The following is a 21,985-nucleotide window of genomic DNA, read 5'->3' on the forward strand; positions in this document are numbered from 1 at the left end:
GAATTTATCATTATTATTTAAAATGTGTTACACATTTATTATTTAATTTAAGTTAATTAATTAATTGTTTATTGTATTTTATATGGTATTTATTTAAAAACACTTTCTTTAAAATACAGACTTGACAGACGGATTTTATCCATTGTCTATGTGCATAGATGTGAATAGAAGTTAAATTTATTTTCTTTTTTATTTTTTGTATTATTTTTATTGTAAATTTTCTTTTGTTGTAACTTTATATGCACAAAAAAAAAAAAAAAAAAAAATATGGTAGCAAGCAAAGGTTCTATTTGAATGAATAAATTCATAAGATTAAAACAGAGGTTCCTTAAAGATAATAAACTTTATTGAACTGCTACACTGTTATAATTAAATGAGTAATTAACAAGCATTAAAAGGTAAAAATTGGATAAACTTTTATATAGGACCTTTAATTTGTTTAAAGGACCTTTTTAATTATATTGTATTATACATAATAAAAAAAAACTTTCTTGTAATACATAATATTTACTTAAGAATAAATCGTAAGATGATGGCTCATTTATCGATAGCTCTATTTAAGATCTGAAAATATATTTGCTTGGTACATTATTAATTGGTACATGGTCTGAAAGGATGACTGAAAATTTTCTCAAGGAATTATTGCTCAGGAAATTTAAGCTGCTAACAATTCATGGATTCTGAAAACATTTATAGAATTTAATCCTGTATAATCAATAACTAGGATACTACCATTGGTGCTGATACAAAAGCAAATTTATTTATCTAGAAACGAAATTTAATAACACTATTCATTACCCAAAATTAACAAGAGTACCAATACTTATCATAATAAGAGCTCTCACGTTGATCATTATGGTGATAATCATCGTCATCATCATCCTCATCACTATCAGTCTTCTGTGGTTTAGGTGGTGGAGGGGGTCTAGTTGTCGTGGTTGTAGTTGTGGTCGTAGTTGGCGTGGTTGTAGTTGTGGTCGTAGTTGGTGTCGTTGTAGTTGTTGTGGTCGTAGTTGGCGTAGTTGTAGTTGTGGTCGTAGTTGGCATGGTTGTAGTTGTAGTGGTCGTAGTTGGCGTGGTTGTAGTTGTGGTCGTAGTTGGCGTGGTTGTTGTTGTAGTGGTCGTAGTTGGCGTGGTTGTAGTTGTAGTTGGGAAAGTAGTGGTAGCTAGGGTGGTACTTAGTGTAAAAGGTAAATTATAAGGGTCAATAGAATAATTATTATTGTAAGGGCCATAGGGATAGTTATCCATATCGTTAGGAGATTATGTTGGATATTGATTATTGTTTGGTGAATATCTAGGATCTTGTGTAGGATAATTGATATTCAGAATTACCTCCGGAGCATTGGGAGAGTCGTAGCGATAGTTATTCTTATCGTTAGGAGATTTTGTTGGATATTGATTATTGTTTGGTGAATATCTAGGATCTTGTGTAGGATAATTGATATTCAGATTACCCCCTGGAACATTGGGAGAGTCGTAGGGATAGTTATTCATACCGTTAGGAGATTTTGTTGGATATTGATTATTGTTTGGTGAATATTTAGGATCTTTTGTAGGATAATTGAAATTCAGATTACCACCCAGAGCATTAGGAGAGTCGTAGCGATAGTTATTCATATCGTTAGGAGATTTTCTTGGATATTGATTATTGTTTGGTGAATATCTAGGATCTTGTATAAAATAATTGATATTCAGATTAACCCCTCGAGCATTGGGAGAGTCGTGGGGATAGTTATTCATATCGTTATGAGATTTTCTTGGATATTGATTATTGTTTGGTGAATATCTAGGATATTGTGTAGGATATTTGATATTTAGATTTTCCCCCGAAGAATTGCGAGAATCGTAGGGATAGTTATTCAAATCGTTAGGAGAGTTTGTTGGATATTGATTATTGTTTGGTGAATATCTAGGATCTTGTGTAGGATAATTGATATTCAGATTTCCCCTCGGAGCATTGCGAGAGTCGTAGGGATAGTTATTCAAATCGTTAGGAGAGTTTGTTGGATATTGATTATTGTTTGGTGAATATCTAGGATCTTGTATAGGATAATTGATTTTCAGATTTTCCCCCGAAGAATTGCGTGAGTCGTAGGGATAGTTATTCAAATCGTTAGGAGGTTTTGTTGGATATTGATTATTGTTTGGTGAAAATCTAAGATCTTGTATAGGATAATTGATAGTCGGGTTTTCCCCCGAAGCATTGCGTGAGTCGTAGGGAAAGTTATTCAAATCGTTAGGAGAGTTTGTTGGATATTGATTATTGTTTGGTGAATATCTAGAATCTTGTGTAGGATAATTAATATTCAGATTTTCCCCCGATGCATTACGTGAGTCGTAGGGATAGTTATTCAAATCGTTAGGAGAGTTTGTTGGATATTGATTATTGTTTGGTGAATATCTAGGATCTTGTTTAGGGTAATTGATATTCAGATTTCCACCCGGAGCATTACGAGAGTCGTAGGGATAGTTATTCATATCGTTAGGAGATTTTGTTGGATATTGATAATTGTTTGGTGAATATCTAGGATCTTGTATAGGATAATTGATATTCAGATTACCCCCCAGAGCATCGGGAGAGTCGTAGGGATAGTTATTCATATCGTTAGGAGATTTTCTTGGATATTGATTATTGTTTGGTGAATATCTAGGATCTTGTGATAGATAATTATTATTTTGGGGAAATGGCGTTTGTGGATATTGTAGTTGATTTGGGCCAGGACGTTGTGTAGGATAATTATTATTTTTTTTGCTTTCTCTAAGATTTTGGGGGTCATAGGTTTGGTTCTTCATTACATTAGGAGGGTTCTCATTTTGAGCATGTGATGTTGGATTCTGATTGTGGTTTGGTCCATAGACTGTACTTTGGGCAAGATAATTACTATTTACTGGTTGGTTAGGGTTGGTAGGGTAGTTATCATTAGCACCAGTCTCACTTTTGTTTCTATCAGATTTTGAGATTATTTCGAATTTAGAGCTTAGAGATTTTGCATTCACACTGCTAGAATTGGTATAGGTAGATTCATTAAATATACTGTACACTTCACGCCTTTTTTTCACATATTCATCATCATCCTCGGTGCATATTCTGGGCATATATCGATACGTTTTGAGGTCGCTTGTTGGCTCCGTAAGCGCCAATTTCATGCACTTTTCCAAGCACTTTTCTTCCTAAAACATTTGAATAATTGAATCTGTATTGAATTGCATAGATGATAGTACTTGATGGAAATCTTTTTACTCCTTTGGCTCTCTTTTATGATTCTGGGTCTTGTAAGCCGTGGGCAATTATATTTAGAAAAAGTAAATACAAAATTAAGAACTTCAATAATTTTCGCTTTAAATTAAATTAACTAAATTAAACTTTAGAATAAATTAGAGTTCTCTGAGTGCAGGCTACTCCAATTTTGAGATAGTTATAGTGTTTCCGGTTTGAGTTAAGGGCACAATTTTATTTTTTATTTTTAGACTGCTTTTATTTTTTATTTAATAGAAATCCTAACGATTATTGCTAACGACAAGGTCTTAATCGTCCCGGGAGTACCCGTTCATTGGGGATGTAGGGCGATTTTTGATAAAGTGCTGTAGAGCTGCTTCTTTCAACTCCTCTTATGAGTTATAGGTATCTATAGGTATAGCCTGAATTTAGGAGAGGTACGATAATTTACAGGGAAATCGAATACTTTGGGCCTTAAGCTTAAGGATTGATTGGGGAACTACTTTTGATTAATTTCGTTTAGGAGACGTTTATTTTCAGTAATATTTTCTTAAATTCAATTGTTTATTTTCTTGTGTCGAATGGCCTAATGTGTTCATTTGAGTCAATTTACTTCTATATTGTTGCTGCTGGTGTTATTGAATTTTTTATAAACATTGCAGTTTTCATAACATCTTTTTAGCAGATATTTGTCTTCACTTGCTACACATGGATTGTTCTCCTTTAGTCCCAAATTCTCGCAGTTTGAAACGCATTTTTCTTCCTGAAAAAGAAATACCAAAAGTCGTTTAGATTAGTTAGTGATAAATTACTATATTTAAACACATATTTAAGATCTCTAGAATGAAAACTCATAGTAAAAATGAAACGCTAATTTGCTTCCGATTTTGCATTTTTAAAATCAGCTACCATTTAGGGCAGCGGTTCCCAATCTTTTTTCATTAGTGTACCCCTTCACCTGATTGTTCCTCAGTGTGTACCCCTAACATATATATAGTATATACAGGGTGACCAGTGTTATGTGCTCCACCCAATTTTTTTTTAACGGCGGGAAATTTCGAAAAAATAAAAAATACATATTTAATCATTTTTAGCCTAGATTATTTTCAGTGATTGGTCCATTTTTATAAACCCTTGTATCTCGAGATACAGTATCTAACTTTTGTTAAAAAAAAGAACATTGTATTTTTTTTTGCATATTTTTGTAGTATTTGAGCTCCTATAAAATACAAAAAAAAAATTGTTTTGAAATCGGTTAGGTTTTTCAAAAGTTATGGTGGTTTAAAATATGAAAAACAAATTTCAGTTTACTGTCAAAATTACGTTATTTTTTTTTAAAGAATCTGTTCAAACTGGGCACAATCAACGGATAGGCAAACCAAAACTCTGGACTCCCACGCTTTGCTTGTAGCAGCACTTACGTATGGTAGAAGTCAAGATCTAGGCAGGCTAGAGTTATTCGACGTTCAGGTTATTTTTTATATAAACGTTTCGTGTGGAGTTTTAGGAAATCAACTAATCGGCTCATACTTCTACAAAGAGGACATAACTGGTGCAAGGTATCTTACTTTTTTTAACAGACATTTTGCCAGTCCTGCTTGAAGATGTTCCTCTACAACGTCGGCTAGATATGTATTTTCCACAAGATGGTTGCCCGGCACATAATGCGAAAGTTGTTCAAGGTTACCTGGACAGAAATTTCCATGAAAAGTGCTTAGGGACTCATTGACCCATCCAATGGCCAACTCGATCTCTGGACATAACCCCAATGGACTACTTTTTGTGGGGATATCTAAAAAATAAAGTGTACAGTAACCTTAATACCGTGGCTTCAGTCGATGTTCTGAAACGTTGAATAACTCTAGCCTACCTAGATCATGACTTCGCCACCATAAGTGCTGCTACAAGCAAAGCGTGGGAGTCCAGAGTTTTGGTTTGTAATATAATGTAAATAATAAAAAAATTAATCGTATTCTTGATTTTACGTATTGTAACTTTAAATTAACAGCATACCCTAGGATTAGTTGTGCAACAACCCCACTGCGGATGTTTAGCGTTATAGTCCCACCTGCCAAGAATTTTTGCCCCAGTTTGCCAAAGAAAGCACTAAATTCTTGCGATGATATTGCTTTGTTAGGCGGGCAGTACACCGCTGCCACATTCAGAGAGAATGTCTGGCAAGACAATGTAACTGCCACGGACTGGAGAGCATCAGTTTGCTCAGTGAGGAGCAGGCTGTGAATTAAAGAGGAGCGGATGAGAATGGCCGCGCCACCATGGGCACTGTCGTCCTGGTGGTCGGCTCTGTAAGTAGTGTACGAGTAGTCAGTTACATTGCAGTAAGATCGTCCGGTAAAGTGTGTCTCCGTAATTAGGGCTACGTCAATTAGTTTGTCATGTAAGAAAATGTTTGGATCGTCTTTGTGGGTATTCAGTCCGTTTGCGTTCCAAAGAAGTAATGCTAGTGAATGTGAACGGAAATGAAGTGATGAGGAATTTATTCTCACTGGCTGATGCATTAGCGTTCGGGATTTCTCCGTCATCTTTTACACTTAAAGGTGCAAAAGGATTAGGTGTGCAGAAATTGATAGTATTACTGAAAGGGGTAGTGGAAACAGTAGAATTAACTGACTGAAGAGACTGGGTTCGAGTCAACTTTCTTTGCACAGCAGAGCTTTTGGTTTTAATTTTATTTTTATTTTTCATAATTTCAGATTTATTAGTGCTTGATCTTTGCACTATTTATTTGTTTTATCCAAAACATCATTATTAGTTTTATTATTATTACTAGATAATATTCCACTAGCACTGCACGAACCATGTGATTCAATGCTTATTTAGTTTTTATTTTTGCACGGACTTTTCAAACGACCCTCGTATGTTACATTATTCTAGATCTTCATAGAATTCCTTGGTGATTAGTTGATATCAATTTCTTAACGATTTTTTGTTTGTATGTTTTTGTTCGTTATATACATATTTTGTATTATATATAGGTTGTGTTTTCTTTTGATGAAATTTCACTTGTACTTAAACGCTGTAAAAATAATAAAATGCCGGGCCCCGACGGTGTACCAAATGAATTTTATAAAAATCTTTCAGTTCAGGGAGTCAATTTTATTTTAAATTTATTTTACAGAATTTTGGAACATGAATGTATTCCCAAACTTTGGTGTAACTCGGAAATGTTTATGTTGTTTAAAAAAGGTGACCCTTCGGAACCTGGAAATTATAGAGGTATTTCTCTCATGAATACTATTGCCAAACTGTTCACTCTCAGTAATCGATTGGCTGAATGGATTGAATACGGTAATCCTTTAAGCGAAAACCAGAACGGTTTCCGATAGTCTAGAGGCTGTATTGACAGTATTTTTTCTCTAACTGCTTTAGTTCAAAGTCAGATTGTGAGAGACAAAAGGAAAGTATATGCTTGTTTTGTAGATTTCGCAAAGGCTTTTGATACTGTCGATCACAGTTTGCTTTGGTATAAGTTGTATGATTTTGGCATTAGTTGTAAGTGGATTAGGATTTTAGCAAACCTCTATAGTGTTACCAATACCAAGATAAAAATGGGACAGGTATGTACTGACGAGGTTCGGGTATCGAAAGGTGTTTTGCAGGGAGATAGTATCTCACCTTTACTCTTTGCCATTTTCGTCAATGATATAGACAGCTTCATGCATCTTAACCATTGTAGCGCTGTTCAAATTGACCACTCTAACGGTTTACTTTCTCTTTTATACGCTGATGATGTGGTATTACTATCTAATTCGCCAGTAGAACTCAGAAGAAAATTATCAGTCTTAGAAAGATACTGTGCTGAGGATAAATTGAAAGTAAATACAAGTAAATCGAAAATTATTATTTTCAAGAAAGGCCGCGATAAAGCTACTAAGGGAACTTTTTATTTTTCTGGTGAAAAAATTGAGGTTGTGGATACCTTTAAATATCTGGGAATTTTGTTTCCTAAGTCGGGATGCTTTAGTTTAACTTGTAAAAATATGGTCTCAAGAGCGACAGGAGCAATATCGGCTGTTAAAAGTATTTTTTCTAGTTCTAAATTAGCCTCTTGGGCTTGCAAACAAAAGGTTTTTGATAGCTGCATTTGTTCTGTACTGCTCTATGGTAGTGAAATCTGGGCGCTTAGATATACTGATCAGATTGAGGTGGTACAGACAAAGCTCATCAAGTCATCGTTCTTTTGGCAGCGTAATACTCCAGGTTATATGGTCAGAATAGAGGCTGAAAGAGTCAAATTAAAGTATTTTGTTTTTAAACGTGCGCTGAACTGGTTGATCAAGCTGTTAGGTATGTGTAGAGACAGGCTACCGAAACTTTGTTATAATAAATTATTACAATTGGACACTTTAAATGCTAACATTGTGAAATATAACTGGGTATCCCAGATGAAGAATTATTTTTTTAACCTCGGTTATGAATGGTTGTGGTACGCACAGGATGCCAGTTTAATAGAAAAATTTAAAGAAAAAATACTGTGCGACCTGAGGCAACATTTAATTACTGACGATTTGGTTAGAATTAATAATTCTACTTATAGTTCAGTTTGCAGTTTGATAGCTGATCAAAATCAAAATTTTAATTTATTTTTGAGGTTGAATGTTTCATTTGAAATTACAAGGGCAATCAGTCAAGTTAGAATGGCTTCAGACAACTTGTGTGTTATCTACACTAAAGGGAATCGTTATGAAATTAACAGCCTTGAACTTTGTCCAGTGAGTAACTACGAAAAAGAGAACTTGGCTCATATTTTATCAACTGTCCGGGCTACATTGTAATGAGGCAAAAATACCTTTCCAAATATTTTCCACTAACTGCTGAAAATGTACTAATTTTTAAAAACAAATCTCATAGTATAAATGTCTATAAATTTATTATTGGTGGTCTAGATTTTAGGGAAATCTGTGTTAGACGTCTAGTTCTGTTTTATTTTCATTTTTTAAAAAGAATAATTTGTTTTAGTATTTTCTTTAGTTTGAAGTATTTTTATTTTTTGAACTTTACAGTGATGTTTAGATTTTTTTCTGTTCTATTATTATCAAATATTAAATTTGTAAATATTAATATTATTACTTTTGAATGTAGTTTAAGCAGAAATGTAAATCACATTACCACTCACCATCTATATGTACAAATGTGTATTTTTATAGATGTAAAATAAATAAAATAAAAAAAGGTTATGTTTATATGTACGAGGGTCGTTTGAAAAGTCCGTGCAAAAATAAAAACTACTTAATTTTTTGGGGTAAACCTTTTTTATTTTTCAACATAGTCTCCTTTTAGGCTTATACACTTCGTCCAACGCTGCTCTAGTTTGTTGATCCCTTCCGAATAATAGGATTGGTCCAAGTCTGAAAAATAGCCATTCGTTTCTGCAATCACCTCCTCGTTTGAATAAAATCTTTTTCCCGCCAGCCATTTCTTCATATTGGGGAACAAATAGTCCGAGGGAGCCAAGTCTGGAGAATAGGGGGGGATGTGAAACGAGTTCGAACCCTATTTCCATTAATTTTACGACCACAACTGCTGAGGTATGAGCTGGTGCGTTGTCGTGATGGAAAAGGACTTTTTTGTGGGCCAATCGTGGGCGTTTTTCTTGCAGCTCGGTTTTCAAACGGTCCAATAAAGATGAATACTATGCACCTGTAATAGTTTTACCCTTTTCCAGATAGTCGATGAGGATTATTCCTTGCGAATCCCAAAAGACAGTCGCCATAATCTTTCCGGCCGAAGGAACGGTCTTCGCCCTTTTTTGGCGCAGATTCCCCCTTGGTAACCCATTGTTTAGATTGTTCTTTGGTCTCAGGAGTGTAGTGATGTATCCATGTTTCATACACAGTGACGAAACGACGCTTAAAGTCCTGCGGATACTTCTGGAACAGCTGCAAACCGTCCTTGCAACACTTCACACGATTTCGTTTTTGGTCAAAGTGTGAGCAATCGCGGCACCCATCTTGCGTATAGCTTTGTCATGTCCAAATGTTGATGCAAAATATTATGTACCCGTTCATTCGTGATGCCCACAGCACTAGCAATCTCACGCACCTTCACTCTTCTGTCATCCATCACCATATCATGGATTTTATAAATGATTTCTGGAGTAGTAACCTCAACAGGGCGTCCAGAACGTTCAGCGTCACTTGTGCCCCATATGGCCACTCCGAAAATTTTGAAACCACTTATAAACTGTTCTAATCGAAGGTGCAGAGTCACCATAATGTTTATCAATCTTCTCTTTAGTCTCCTGAGGCGTTTTGCCTTTCATAAAGTAGTGTTTAATCAACACACGAAATTCTTTTTCGTCCATTTTTTGAAAATCACTCGACTTCCTCGATTCAAACGAATGCCAAACACAAAGAAATAGACCGATCTGGCTGAAACTTGGTGTGTGTTCTTCCAAGAGATGCTACTAACTAAACATAACCTCGATACGCGCCAGTGGTGCTATCTCTCTGACTTTGCACGGACTTTTCAAACGACCCTCGTATTTTTAATTTACAATCGTATAGAAGATAAAATAAGTAAATAAATGAGTTGTAAGAGTGGATAATAGGAGAGAAGAACTACCCATTGATGGAATGTTCTATTTTTATTTTCCAATTGTTATAGATAGCTACTAATATTGTAATTTTTAAACAAAAACAAAAAAAATTGATAAATGAAGTAAGCGCGTAGAGAAGAGAAAAATATTTTTTACTGTCAACACTATTGAAAGACAAAAATTGAAGGTTTTTTTTTGGCATTTAGCAAAGAATAGGTGACAAAAAAAAAGATGTTTCAATGCATCCTTCAAGATAAGAGAAAAAGAGAAAATTCGATAAGGAAAGATTATGGCGGTAAGTAACGTAGCTTCCCGAACGATTGAGTGATTGTTTCTGTTCAGATGCTTAGGAACTCAAAAATAATGTATCAGAAAAGAAGGTTGCATAATTGTTTCCCACAGAAATGTATTTAATAGTTTTGTTGCTTGAGAATTATAGTCAGATTTTAGCTGCGATTTCTATTATCATACTTTTCCTTTGAGGAAAGTATCGGATTTAATTTTTTGTGAAAATCATGGGAACTAAGTGTCCAATCACTATTAAAAATTTTAAATTCAAATCCCTAACCTACGAAAAATAAGTCTATTCAAATTAAACTATTTACAAAAATTGTCAATGTGTCATCGCACTTCAATGTCCAACAAAATAAACAACAACAATGAACAAAATAAGAAACAATTTAACATTAAATAGTCACTAGAAACACTTAAAAAAATTAATAGGTTTGCAGAGCAAAATTTAAACACACTGACACGTACAATGGCGAACCAGATGATTTACCTACTCAATGTTGTTTCTTCCAAATAACTACAATGTGCTATCTCCTGATCAACCAACTTACTGGCCGACAGCTCTCTCTAAACTGCCTGACATCCTAGACATTTTCGTTACCTCTCAGACTTCTACACAGTGTACAGACATCTACACTCTTACTGATCTTTCTTCTGACCACAGTCCTGTGCTGTTGGTACTAACTGCGACATCTAAGACACTTTCGCCTCGCCCTTCGCTAATTACGGGACCTGTTGATTGGGACAACTTTCAAACTTTACTTGACACTAAAATTAATCTATCTCTCTCTTTTAAAACTGCTGACGAAGTTGATGAAGCAGTTTACACGCTGACTAACGCAATACAGACTTCCATCTGGGAATCGACTACCCACTCACATCGGAAGAATACTAGACAATATAACTTACCTATAGAAACACGAATACTCATAAGAGAAACAAGGAGAGCTCGAGCCCTCTCGCAACGGACACGTTATCCTTGTGACAAACGGATGTACTTTAAACTCACAAGACAACTGAAAAGAAATTTACAAAACCTAAAAATTTAAAAATATGACGCCTTCATTATAAACCTGACTACTGACCGTAAATCTCTCTGGAAAGCTACACGCAGGCAACTGTCCAACAAACATACTCATTCTCCACTCAGACGGGAAGACGGGACTTGGGCGAAATCAGACGAGGACAAACCTACACTTTTTGCTCATCACTTGACAAATGTCTTTACACCTCATCCTGATATGACGGACGACTTACACATGGATGAAATACAAACAGAACTGGACGTTCCACTTCCTCTCTCGCTACCACCAAAAGCCTTTACTCCTTCAGACGTTAAATACACGATCAAGAATCTTCCATCTAGAAAGTCTCCAGGATATGACCTGCATAAAAAAGCTATCATCTTCCTCACCTACATTTACAACTCTGTCCTTCGTACTACATACTTTCCGCTATCCTGAAAGTATTCAGTGGTGCAAATGATTCCAAAACCTGGAAAACCAGCTCATCTAACCTCATCCTACAGACCTATCATCCTACTGCCGACTCTAGGAAAAGTTCTTTGAAAAACTGTTACTTGAGCGTATTAACCCCATATTGTCGGAGTTTGGTGTTATACCAGACCACCAATTTCGTTTCAGGCGTCATCATAGCACTGTTCAACAATGTCACCGGGTTGTTGATGTTATTACTTCAACACTGAAGAGAAAACAGTATTGCTCAGGGGCATTCTTAGACGTAAGCCAGGCTTTCGATCGTGTTTCGCATCCTGGATTACTGTTCAAACTAAAAAAGCATCTTCCCTAAACATACTACCTCCTTCTGCGCTCCTGTCTTTCAGATAGGTACTTTCAAGTTAGTACCGGCTCAGCAATCTCTTCTTTCTCGAGAGTGGGGGCGGAGTGCCGCAGGGGAGTATATTTGGCCCCGTTCTCTACACAGTATACACATCAGACATACCTGTACAACCCTCTACACTACTCTGTACGTATGCAGACGATACAGACATACTAGCTACAAGTACACATCCTTCATCAGCTTCGTACAAGTTACAGACACACATAAAATAGAATCCTGGGCCAAGAAGTGGCGGATTAAAATGAACCCATAGAAATGCCAACATGCCACATTCACTCTCCGGCGGGGCTCCTGTCTACCTGTCCTCTTCAACAGCAATCCTCTTCCTTATACAGATCTGGCGCGCTACCTTGGGCTCTACATAGACAAGCGACTCACGTGGAACCCACACACTAGACTTAAAGGACAAGCAATGACAAAACCTGTGAAACTGCTCTACAGACTTCTTGGACGACACTCCAAATTACCCATAGAACTCAAACGATTAATATACAGTACTATCCTCAAACCTATGTGGACTCCCAAACCTACAAACATACGGACTGTACAAACATTTCAGTCAAAACTCCTCCGACAGATAGCTGACGCTCCTTACTACGTGACTAACCTCACCCTTCCCACCGACCACAACATTCCCTTCATAGACCAACAAGCCAAGACTAAATATCAAAAATTCCATACTGCTCTCTCTACTAACTCAAAACCTCTTTTACTGTCTCTCGCTTCCTCTGACATCCCTAATACTCCTCGACGACTGAATCGCCAGTGGCCCCGCGACTTCCTTGAGGTCTGAAGAACTAAATCTCTCCACTTTCCCGCTCATATTCTCCTCCTCACGTTTCTCCAATCTCCTACAGAGAGTGCTACCGCTGGGTAGCTTCTCTCCTCCTGCTCTTCCCGTACCAGATCATCTCATTCACCTCCTATTTACTCATTGTATATATTTATACAGCTTGTAAATTACAAAATAAATAAATAAAAAAAAATTAACAGCAAAACAATCTGAATATAATGTGTCTTGTAAAGAACATATACATATGATATGTTCCTATCAAAAAAATCATTTATGAATAGGTAAACATTTCAAACCAATAACAATTGCAGGGGTCGTAAATTGAAACAGCAAAGCGTTAATAAAGGAGAAGTTAATTATATGCGGGCCATGTGTAATACTAGTCAAAACTAAAGCAACATTTTTTCGAATTTTTACATTTTCAAGAAATCATTTAATAATTTTTGATATACAAATATATTTACTTTTAAAAAACACTGCAGTACCCAATGAGTAATTAATTTTTGTCAATTTATATGTTATTCAGTTTTATTATAATAATTTTGTAATTAAGTTGTAGGGATCATTTATTATACAATTTTTTTCTCATTAATAATATATCTGTATAATTTTTATATCTTCCGCCATTATAACTTTTTTTTTGCGTACCCCTAAACAATCTTTCGCGTACCCCTAGCTCTAGGGGGTACCAAAATTAGGGAACAAGCAGAGTATTGCTGGTGTCCGCCGAATGAACACGATTGCTTGCGCTGCAGTCAACCACCGAGCTCCAATTTAGCTATATTTTTCAATGAATTATTTTAGTTTTCCAAATGAAAATCTTGGAAAAACTCGGTACAGCTAGAAACGAACAATAAATCAACTATAATATAACAATGAACTAATATCTGTTCATTACCTTTTTTGTTTTGAATTGGTTTTCTCTTTTTATCTAGATCTAGAAGATCCCATTATCGCCCCTTATGATAAGCTTTCAACCATTTGCATCCATCGGAACAAACCAAATAATCTCTCCACTTGATTTAGAAATTATTAATGTCAAAGTTCCTAAACGTTTACTCAAAATAGGATTTGATGCTAATATAGACAGGTCAGTCTGGGCAGTATTTATGCTCAGAAGTTTCTGAAACATCCCATGCCCCAAATTCAATCACCTAATAATTTAGGCTAAACTGCAAACAGCGTTTTAATTCCGCCAAACCAATTGACTCCTAATAAAGTATGAGTCCTTAAGTTATGAATAGTTTTGAATAAAAGGGATTCTAAGTAAAACTAAAATCCATTCCTAACTTATAGATTAAATATTATCATTTTGTAAAAATAGTAATAGTAAAAATATATATTTAGAGCTTAAAAAATATTTAAATAATATTCTACTTACAGCAAAAATGTCTAATAATTGTAGAAACATCAACAACACGTACTTGGAGACCATCATTTGGATCTACGTTTGTGCCAACAGTTATTTATAAAACTCATCAATTTTAATTTATTTAAGCAATCTGTGTTTTCAAACAATAGGCTCATTTTTATTACCTACATTTATATTTAAATCGATCATTTTTAACAATCAATTCTTTTATCATTTATTACAAAAACTCTTCACAATAATAACTTAATGGCAAATAAAATATTGCCAGAAATTGAAACAATTGTAATTTATTTTTTAAGAAATTTATTGTCTTATTCAATACATTTATTTTAAGTGTTCATATTAACACCGAAATTTAAATATCCACATTAAATTTTATTGCGACGTTACTAATAACTAAACTCCGGTAATGAAGACTAATATCTGGACTCCATTATAGTTTCATACAGTTGACATCTCTCGCTATATAATCGCTTTACCATCTTGTTCGCCTAATTTACCCGCAAAGTACTCTGTTAGTGCTAACATTTCTGGATATAAGAACCTTTAGGGTACTATTCCCTGCAAACAACTCTATCCTTGCCCTTTTACATTCCTTTTATTTGTTCCCTTACATGTTGGAGTTCAACTATGAAGATTTATTTAAATATTTATTAGGTTTTTTATCTTATCATTATGATCTTGGTAACAGTTTGGTAAAGTTCAAAGTACAAATAATATTTCTTGAATGTTCTCATTTCGCTCAATTGAGCTGTTATTCTCGACTCTTTTCTGGCAAACGACCAATCATAGTTGGTCTGTTTCATCTCCACGTTCTCAGGCATATAATTAAAATCCAAAACACGCAAATTTACTGTTAGTATGTGAAACTGTGGGAGACACTAGTACAAAGGGTGATTATGAGAGCAATGCTACTAGAGCAAGTCACTCGAAGACAATTAGCCCAGTTAGAGCACTGAAAGACAAGTCTTACCACAGAATGCAATCAATCGACTTAGTCTGTGTGTCAGGATTGGGAAGAGAAGAAAAGTCGACTTAAAGCCTGTTTGATTGCATGGTATTCGATTGTTAATGTTATGAGCGCTCTTTAGGTATGGCCTTTCTTTTACTTGTCCTAAAAGGCGCATCAGAGTAAACCTTATTTTGCTTAGCCTCCTGAGAAGATCCTCAAGATTTGTTTAATTTCTTCTAAACAAATAATTGGAAAAATAATCATTACAGGTGCACTACATGAATGTAATATCACATAACCTGTGGTCTGAAGTTTTTATTTTGCTTATTTTAAGTTAAAAAACACACAATATAAAACTAGATCAATAAACGTAATAATATTCATAGCGCTCGCTATTAGATTACGGGATAGCTCAATGATTAGCGTAACCTTAGCTTCCAACGCCAAAATCTCGGGTCCGAATCTAGAAGCTGGCTCTAAGATTGACTATTATTCAGTACTGCAAGACAAACATAACAAAATGGAAAACATATTTACCAACTAGTAATTCACTTCTAATTGCATACACATAGAAGGAAAATGTTTTTTATCTATTTCTAAGTGATTGCAGTTTTTCTCTAAGTTCATCCACAAACCAACGAACGAGTATGTTAAACAGGCTTAACCTATCCCTGGACTGGTTGTCAGACCATATGGCATACCATTCGTCTAAGTATATCCATAAGGTAACCTAGACGGCATTTTTTTTCTAATGCAACGTTTTATAATACTGAAATAGTTTTCTAAATTCAATTTATGCATAGCCTGTAAATGAATTAATTTATCGAACTATGCATAAAGTCATTTACTGTAAGCCTAGTTGGTTTTCATTATGCACCTCTTTTAATTACCGAAAAAAAACCAGAACTAAATAGTCTCGTATACACACGATGTTACTCGGCCAGAAGCTCATACCGTACTCCATTAATTTAATATTAATAGTAATAAAACTGCAAGCAAATGCAGTTTTGTTCACGAAATTAGCAAAGTTGCAATCGACTAAAGAAGAAAGTTATTTCATTATACCTGCGTTTCCCAAACTTTTTGGCTCGCGAACGACTTGACAGTAAATCGTTCTAAATTGTACCGCTACGTAAAAAGGATTGTATTATTATTTCTTTTATTTGTATTGGGATACAATGTATCTCCTTCACGAAGGAGTTCATGTTCATTTTATAACCTTTGTGAAGTGTAAGTTCTTAGTTTTAAAACTTTTTTAAAGATGCTAAAACTTTCATAGACTGGGCAGCTAAAAAACATTTAAGTTGCCGCTCGTTCTTATTACACATTAAACAATGATCTTTGGGTTTGATTGTTTGATTGTGTTTATTTAAACACGATGACAGTTCTTGTAAACCCGCTTTACCTAGGATATAGGGCTAGATATGCATGTAGCCCTCGTTAGTCTATAAATCATGACTTCAAGATTGTAACACATACATACAAGTCTTTCTTGTAATAAGTACGGATGTGGAGAGTTTTGGTAATTGTAATGCTCTTCCTAAATCAAAACTTAACACCTAAAAACAAAACTAAATTGCTCAACAATATTTAGATAAATTCATTTATTTTCAAGTTATTAGAATTCTTTCTGAAATAAGATTGGGTGGCCCTTATGTTACTAAATTTAAAATAAATGATGTAATTTATACAATCAAACCCAAAGATCATTGTTTAATGTGGAATAAGAACGAGCGGCAACTTAAATGTTTTTTAGCTGCCCAGTCTATGAAAGTTTTAGAATCTTTAAAAAAGTTTTAAAACTAAGATCTTACACTTCACAAAGGTTATAAAATGAACATGAACTCCTTCGTAAAGGAGATACATTGTATCTCAATACTGTGGGCGAATATGTTAATTGGTTAAAATCATATTAATTATTAAATAATTATAATAATACGGACAGATGATAAAACATATGTGTGATATATTGAATGTAAAAAAAATATTGAAGCTAGAGGTTTTTGTTTTATATTCATATAGCGTTGTGTTCTTTTGACTGCCTTAACCCATGTTGTTGAGAATAAAATAAAATAATAAGAATTCATCATTGTAGTGGTTGTTCTTATTTCTCTTAGTGGATCAACTCCTTCAGCTTCAGGTGTGGGGTTCGAGGCAGATCAAATTGGTTCGAGGCAGATCAAATTGGTAAGAGGCAAATCAAGTTATATTGCAAAGAAAAGGAAACGAATTGAACATTGAAAATAGTGAAGAGTTGTCGTATAAACTAATTGATTTGCGAGGAAGTAATAGCAATTCAGATTGTTCATCGGCCGTAAGTAAAACTCAGTTATATACTACATTGGTTTAATTTATTTGCAAATATGACGTCATTAGGAGAAATTAATAGAATTAACAAAAATCTTAGCAATTCTACCATTAACGCTATTCGAGCACTCCACTTATTAATTTTTGAGTGCGAAGGAAATCGTCAGAAAAGAGCTAGACTGAGAAAATTTGAAGGATTTAGTTTTTTGTTGGATTCAGAAGAATATAAGGTCAAACTTAAATTCATACATGAAAATTTAACTGATGGTGACCTTACACTAATCTGCAATATTCTTAACATTGACCATGACGGAAATGCGGACGAACTATCCAAACGTATTTGTACAAGTCTAATGAATTTAGAAAATTTAAAAATATTAAATGAAGCGGTTAATGAGCAAGAAGATGAAGATACTGAAGAGCAAGATGTAAAAGAAGAAGAAAATAAAGAAGATGAAGAAAGAAGTAATTCAGAGTTGTGTTACCATCCCAAATTTTTATTAAGAGATATAGAAGATTCTATTCGTCCTTTCACCGGTAGTGACAATTACACCGCTAATCGGTGGATTAAAGAATTTGAAGATATGAGGAAATTATTGAAATGGAACGATTTGGAAACTTTTATATATGCCAAGAAATCGATAAAAGGATTTGCAAAAACAGTAATTAATTGTGAGCCGAATGTAAACAGTTGGGTTAATTTGAAGAGGGTCTTAAGAGCTGAATTTCCAACTACGATAAATAGTGCTACTCTACATCAGATGCTAGTTAACAGAAAAATGAAAAAAGAAGAGACACTTAAAGAATACTTTTGTCACATGCGCGAACTGGCAGGAAGGGGTAGTATCGAAGATGATGCATTAATTAAATATACAATCGACGGCATCAATGATGACATTAGAAACAAAGTTGTTCTTTTTGGCTGTTCTACGGTTGCAGAATTTAAGAAAAGAATTGATATTTATGAAGAAATAAAGTTAAGCAGTAAAGTACATCAAGAGAAATGTCAATCGTTAGCATTCAAGAAATTTCCAGAGTCAGTGCAGGAAAGAAGAGTGAAAAATGCAGGTACTACGAGTGTGGCGAATGTTGTTCGATGTTACAACTGCGGGAAAATGGGTCATGTTTCTTCAGCATGCACGGCTCCGAAACGAGAACCTAATTCCTGTTTCAAATGCGGATCTCAAGGACATCAAAGAAAGGACTGTCCAAGATTACGTCCCACATCGAGAAAGCTCACTGGAGGTACCACGCAAAAAGAGACTTCTATTGGCTGGATTGCAGAGAGCTCATCGTTAGCACCAACCTATGAAGTAAAAATTAAGCTAGAGGTAAACGACGTAGAAATTAGCGCCTTTTTAGACAGTGGTAGCCCGATTTCTCTAATTTCTGAACATATTTTGCCTGTTAATGTTGTTATAAGTCCGTATACGCGTAAATTTCAATTTGAAGGAGTCAATAAAAGTAAATTAAATATATTAGGAGAGCTTAAACAAAATGTATCTGTTAATTCAATTAAAATTCCAATTACTTTCTATGTTGTTCCGGAAAATACTATAAATTCTATCTGTTTATTAGGTCGAGATTTCCTGTCATATGATGGAATACAGGTTAAGTTTCAGGGTAATAATGTTTATATTGACGTTAAAAGTACATTAGTTGAAGAACCGATAGGTGAATGTATTTCTGATATTTTAAATATTGATATTTCCAATAACGTAAAACTTAATGAACCTGATTTGGATATAAATAATGAATTATCATTAGAAATTCAAAGTAAAGTCAAAAATATTATTAAAGAAAATTATAATGATGTTGAAAAACCTAAAGAGCCCGTAACAAATTTAGAGCTAGCACTCACAGTTAAACCCGATTGTCACTTAGGGTATTTAGTGGATGGTGAAGGGATTTGTCCCTCCACAGCAAATGTTGCTGCAGTTGCAAATTACCCAATACCCAAAAATTTTCGCGAATTGCATAGCTTCCTAGGATTAATTTCTTATTTCCGAAAATTTATTCATAACTTTGCTATTGTCGCCCAGCCACTATATAAGTTGTTGAAATCTAAAATCAATTTCGTATGGTCCGAAGAAGAATCAAATTGTTTTGAGCGACTTAAGAATTTCCTAATATCAGAGCCGCTGTTAGCTATTTATTCACCCACTGCACTTACTGAGTTGCACTGTGATGCAAGTGCACAAGGCTATGGTTCGATCCTTGTGCAGAAACTGTTCGACAATAAAAGTTATCCAATGCGTACTGCTAACGCTTATGAAGTTATTAAATGGCAAGCATGCTACTCGTTTTTTTCCCAATACCACAAGCCAGTTAAGTTAGTTTTCGATGGGGGTTCTGGCTTCAATCCCAATGGATTTACTAAATTCCATAAAAGTTCACCTATGAACATGAAACCGTGGTTACCTAATAGTTAGCCAATTGCAGACTATTGAACTTATTTGTTTTAAGTTTGCTTAATTTTTCAAACTTAATGTTTTGTACTTTTCTAATTTCTGTTTTGGATTCTAATGTTATTGTTATTTATTTTCATAATTTTAATTTTAATTTTGCTAAGAATTACTGTTTGATTGTGAGACCAATCAAGGTCAGGTTGGACGAGCTGTGGGCGAATATGTTAATTGGTTAAAATCATATTAATTATTAAATAATTATAATAATACGGACAGATGATAAAACATATGTGTGATATATTGAATGTAAAAAAAATATTGAAGCTAGAGGTTTTTGTTTTATATTCATATAGCGTTGTGTTCTTTTGACTGCCTTAACCCATGTTGTTGAGAATAAAATAAAATAATAAGAATTCATCATTGTAGTGGTTGTTCTTATTTCTCTTAGTGGATCAACTCCTTCAATACAAATAAAAGAAATAATAATACATTGCACGAAATACAATCCTTTTTACGTAGCGGTACAATTTAGAACGATTTACTGTCAAGTCGTTCGCGAGCCAAAAAAGTTTGGGAAACGCAGGTACAGTAAAAGCTCTTTTATCCGGCATTCCAACATCCGGAACGTTCTATTAACCGGCAAATTTTCAACTAGCTACGTACTCATAAAAAAAATGTGTTTTTAAGGTTTAATAAGGGCAATCACAGAAGAAAAAACAGCTGACAGTGAATCATCAGATGAAGAAATAGTTCAAGAAAAATTAAACGTTTCATGGAGTAGTGCTGCTGATGCTTTTACAACGCTGCTAACGTTTGTTGAAGGTGAGAAATGTTACTCGACTCAGGAAGTTTTGCAACTGCATATGCTTCATTTAAAATTTGTTGAAAAACGATCGTCGCGTATCAAACAGTCAGATATCCGCGATTATTTTAAAAATCATTAAAAAATAACTCTTAATGTACTGTTATATTTAATTAATTTATATTTATATTACTTTTATATTTATTTAATTATACATAGTTAAGTTTACTGGTGCGTGTTTTATTTTTAGAATTGTTTTTAAAATTTATTTTCTCTCTTCAAATTTCTTATACACTCAATTTTAATGTAGGACTATATCTAACAATATGGTAGGGCCTACTTTATTAGAACATAAAAGCCATGTACAGTTCTGTATTTCACTGAGAAATGTTAAAGAATCATATTTTACATCTAATTTACGTGCGCCAAAATTAGCGTTCTATTATCCGGAGATTTTCGATATCCGGCAACATGCCGACCCCGAAGGTGCCGGATATTAGAGCTTTTACTGTATAATGAAATAACTTTCTTCTTTATTCGATTGCAATTTTGCTAATTTCGTGAACAAAACTGCATTTGGTTGCAGTTTTATTACTATTACTATTAAATTAATGGAGTACGGTATGAGCTTCTGGCCGAGTAACATCGTGTGAATACGAGTGTATTTAGTTCTGTTTTTTTGGAGTCTCAAATTTTCGTAAAATTTCATCGATCCATTTTTACCTTCTTATTTGAACTTACTTTCTTAGTGTGTCTGTGTTAGTGAAGTACCGCTGTTCGTCTGTATTGGACTGCGTGCGCCTTCATTTGTTCACTAATTTACTGGAGCTTTGTTATTCAGTTGAAGGAATGGAGAAATCTGCAAATTTAAGTAAAGACGATTTATTACAAGCTCTAAGTCAAGTTATTGATGCAAAACAATTGGCTCAAAAGGCTGATATTATTCAGGTGATGACATGAAGCTGAATTAAATGAACAATGTACAAAATTAAAGCAAACGATTGAAGTTCTAGAAAATAAGAATAAATATTACGAAAAACGTTCAGATATACTAGATAATTTTAATCGTAGAAACAATTTAATTTTTCGAGGGTTAGATGCGCGTAATGATAAAAATGAAGAAATAATCGTTAAATTTTGTAACGATATTTTAGAAGTGGGATTTGTTAAATCTGATATAGGTGAAGTGGTTCAGATTAAAAATTTAAAAAATGAAAAATGTATGCTTAAAGTTACATTTAATACGAGAAATGTGGTTTTAAATATTATTAAAAATTCAAAAAAATTGAAAGGCACGATGTGCTCTGTAAGTAGAGATTATTCTTTAGCTGTCAGAAATAAACGAAAGATGCTTCACGAGATTAAAAGAAGTATTCTTTAAAGAAACAGTAATAAAATGGTGCTGATTAGGGATGATATTC

At 34.2% G+C, this 21,985-nt stretch overlaps 2 protein-coding genes across 2 annotated transcripts; one reads left to right on the forward strand and one right to left on the reverse strand.

Moving 5' to 3' along the window:
- Positions 1 to 1,036: 1,036 nt before the first annotated feature.
- LOC141453731 (uncharacterized) lies at positions 1,037 to 14,251 on the reverse strand. Its single transcript, XM_074127282.1, has 3 exons — positions 14,105 to 14,251; positions 3,834 to 3,983; positions 1,037 to 3,174 (listed from the first exon to the last, which is right to left on the reverse strand). The coding sequence occupies exons 1-3, from the start codon at positions 14,159 to 14,161 to the stop codon at positions 1,264 to 1,266; spliced, it is 2,118 nt and encodes a 705-aa protein (XP_073983383.1). The 5' UTR covers positions 14,162 to 14,251; the 3' UTR covers positions 1,037 to 1,263.
- A 2,677-nt stretch (positions 14,252 to 16,928) lies between these two features.
- LOC141452469 (uncharacterized) lies at positions 16,929 to 20,629 on the forward strand. The gene is made up of 2 exons (XM_074124646.1): positions 16,929 to 20,345; positions 20,450 to 20,629. The coding sequence occupies exon 1, from the start codon at positions 17,411 to 17,413 to the stop codon at positions 19,784 to 19,786; it is 2,376 nt and encodes a 791-aa protein (XP_073980747.1). The 5' UTR covers positions 16,929 to 17,410; the 3' UTR covers positions 19,787 to 20,345; positions 20,450 to 20,629.
- The last annotated feature ends 1,356 nt before the right edge of the window (positions 20,630 to 21,985 follow it).

This window comes from Rhodnius prolixus, unplaced genomic scaffold (genome assembly GCF_049639745.1).
Source record: "Rhodnius prolixus isolate KJV_2025 unplaced genomic scaffold, Rpr scaffold_3, whole genome shotgun sequence".
Lineage (NCBI taxonomy): Eukaryota > Metazoa > Arthropoda > Insecta > Hemiptera > Reduviidae > Rhodnius > Rhodnius prolixus.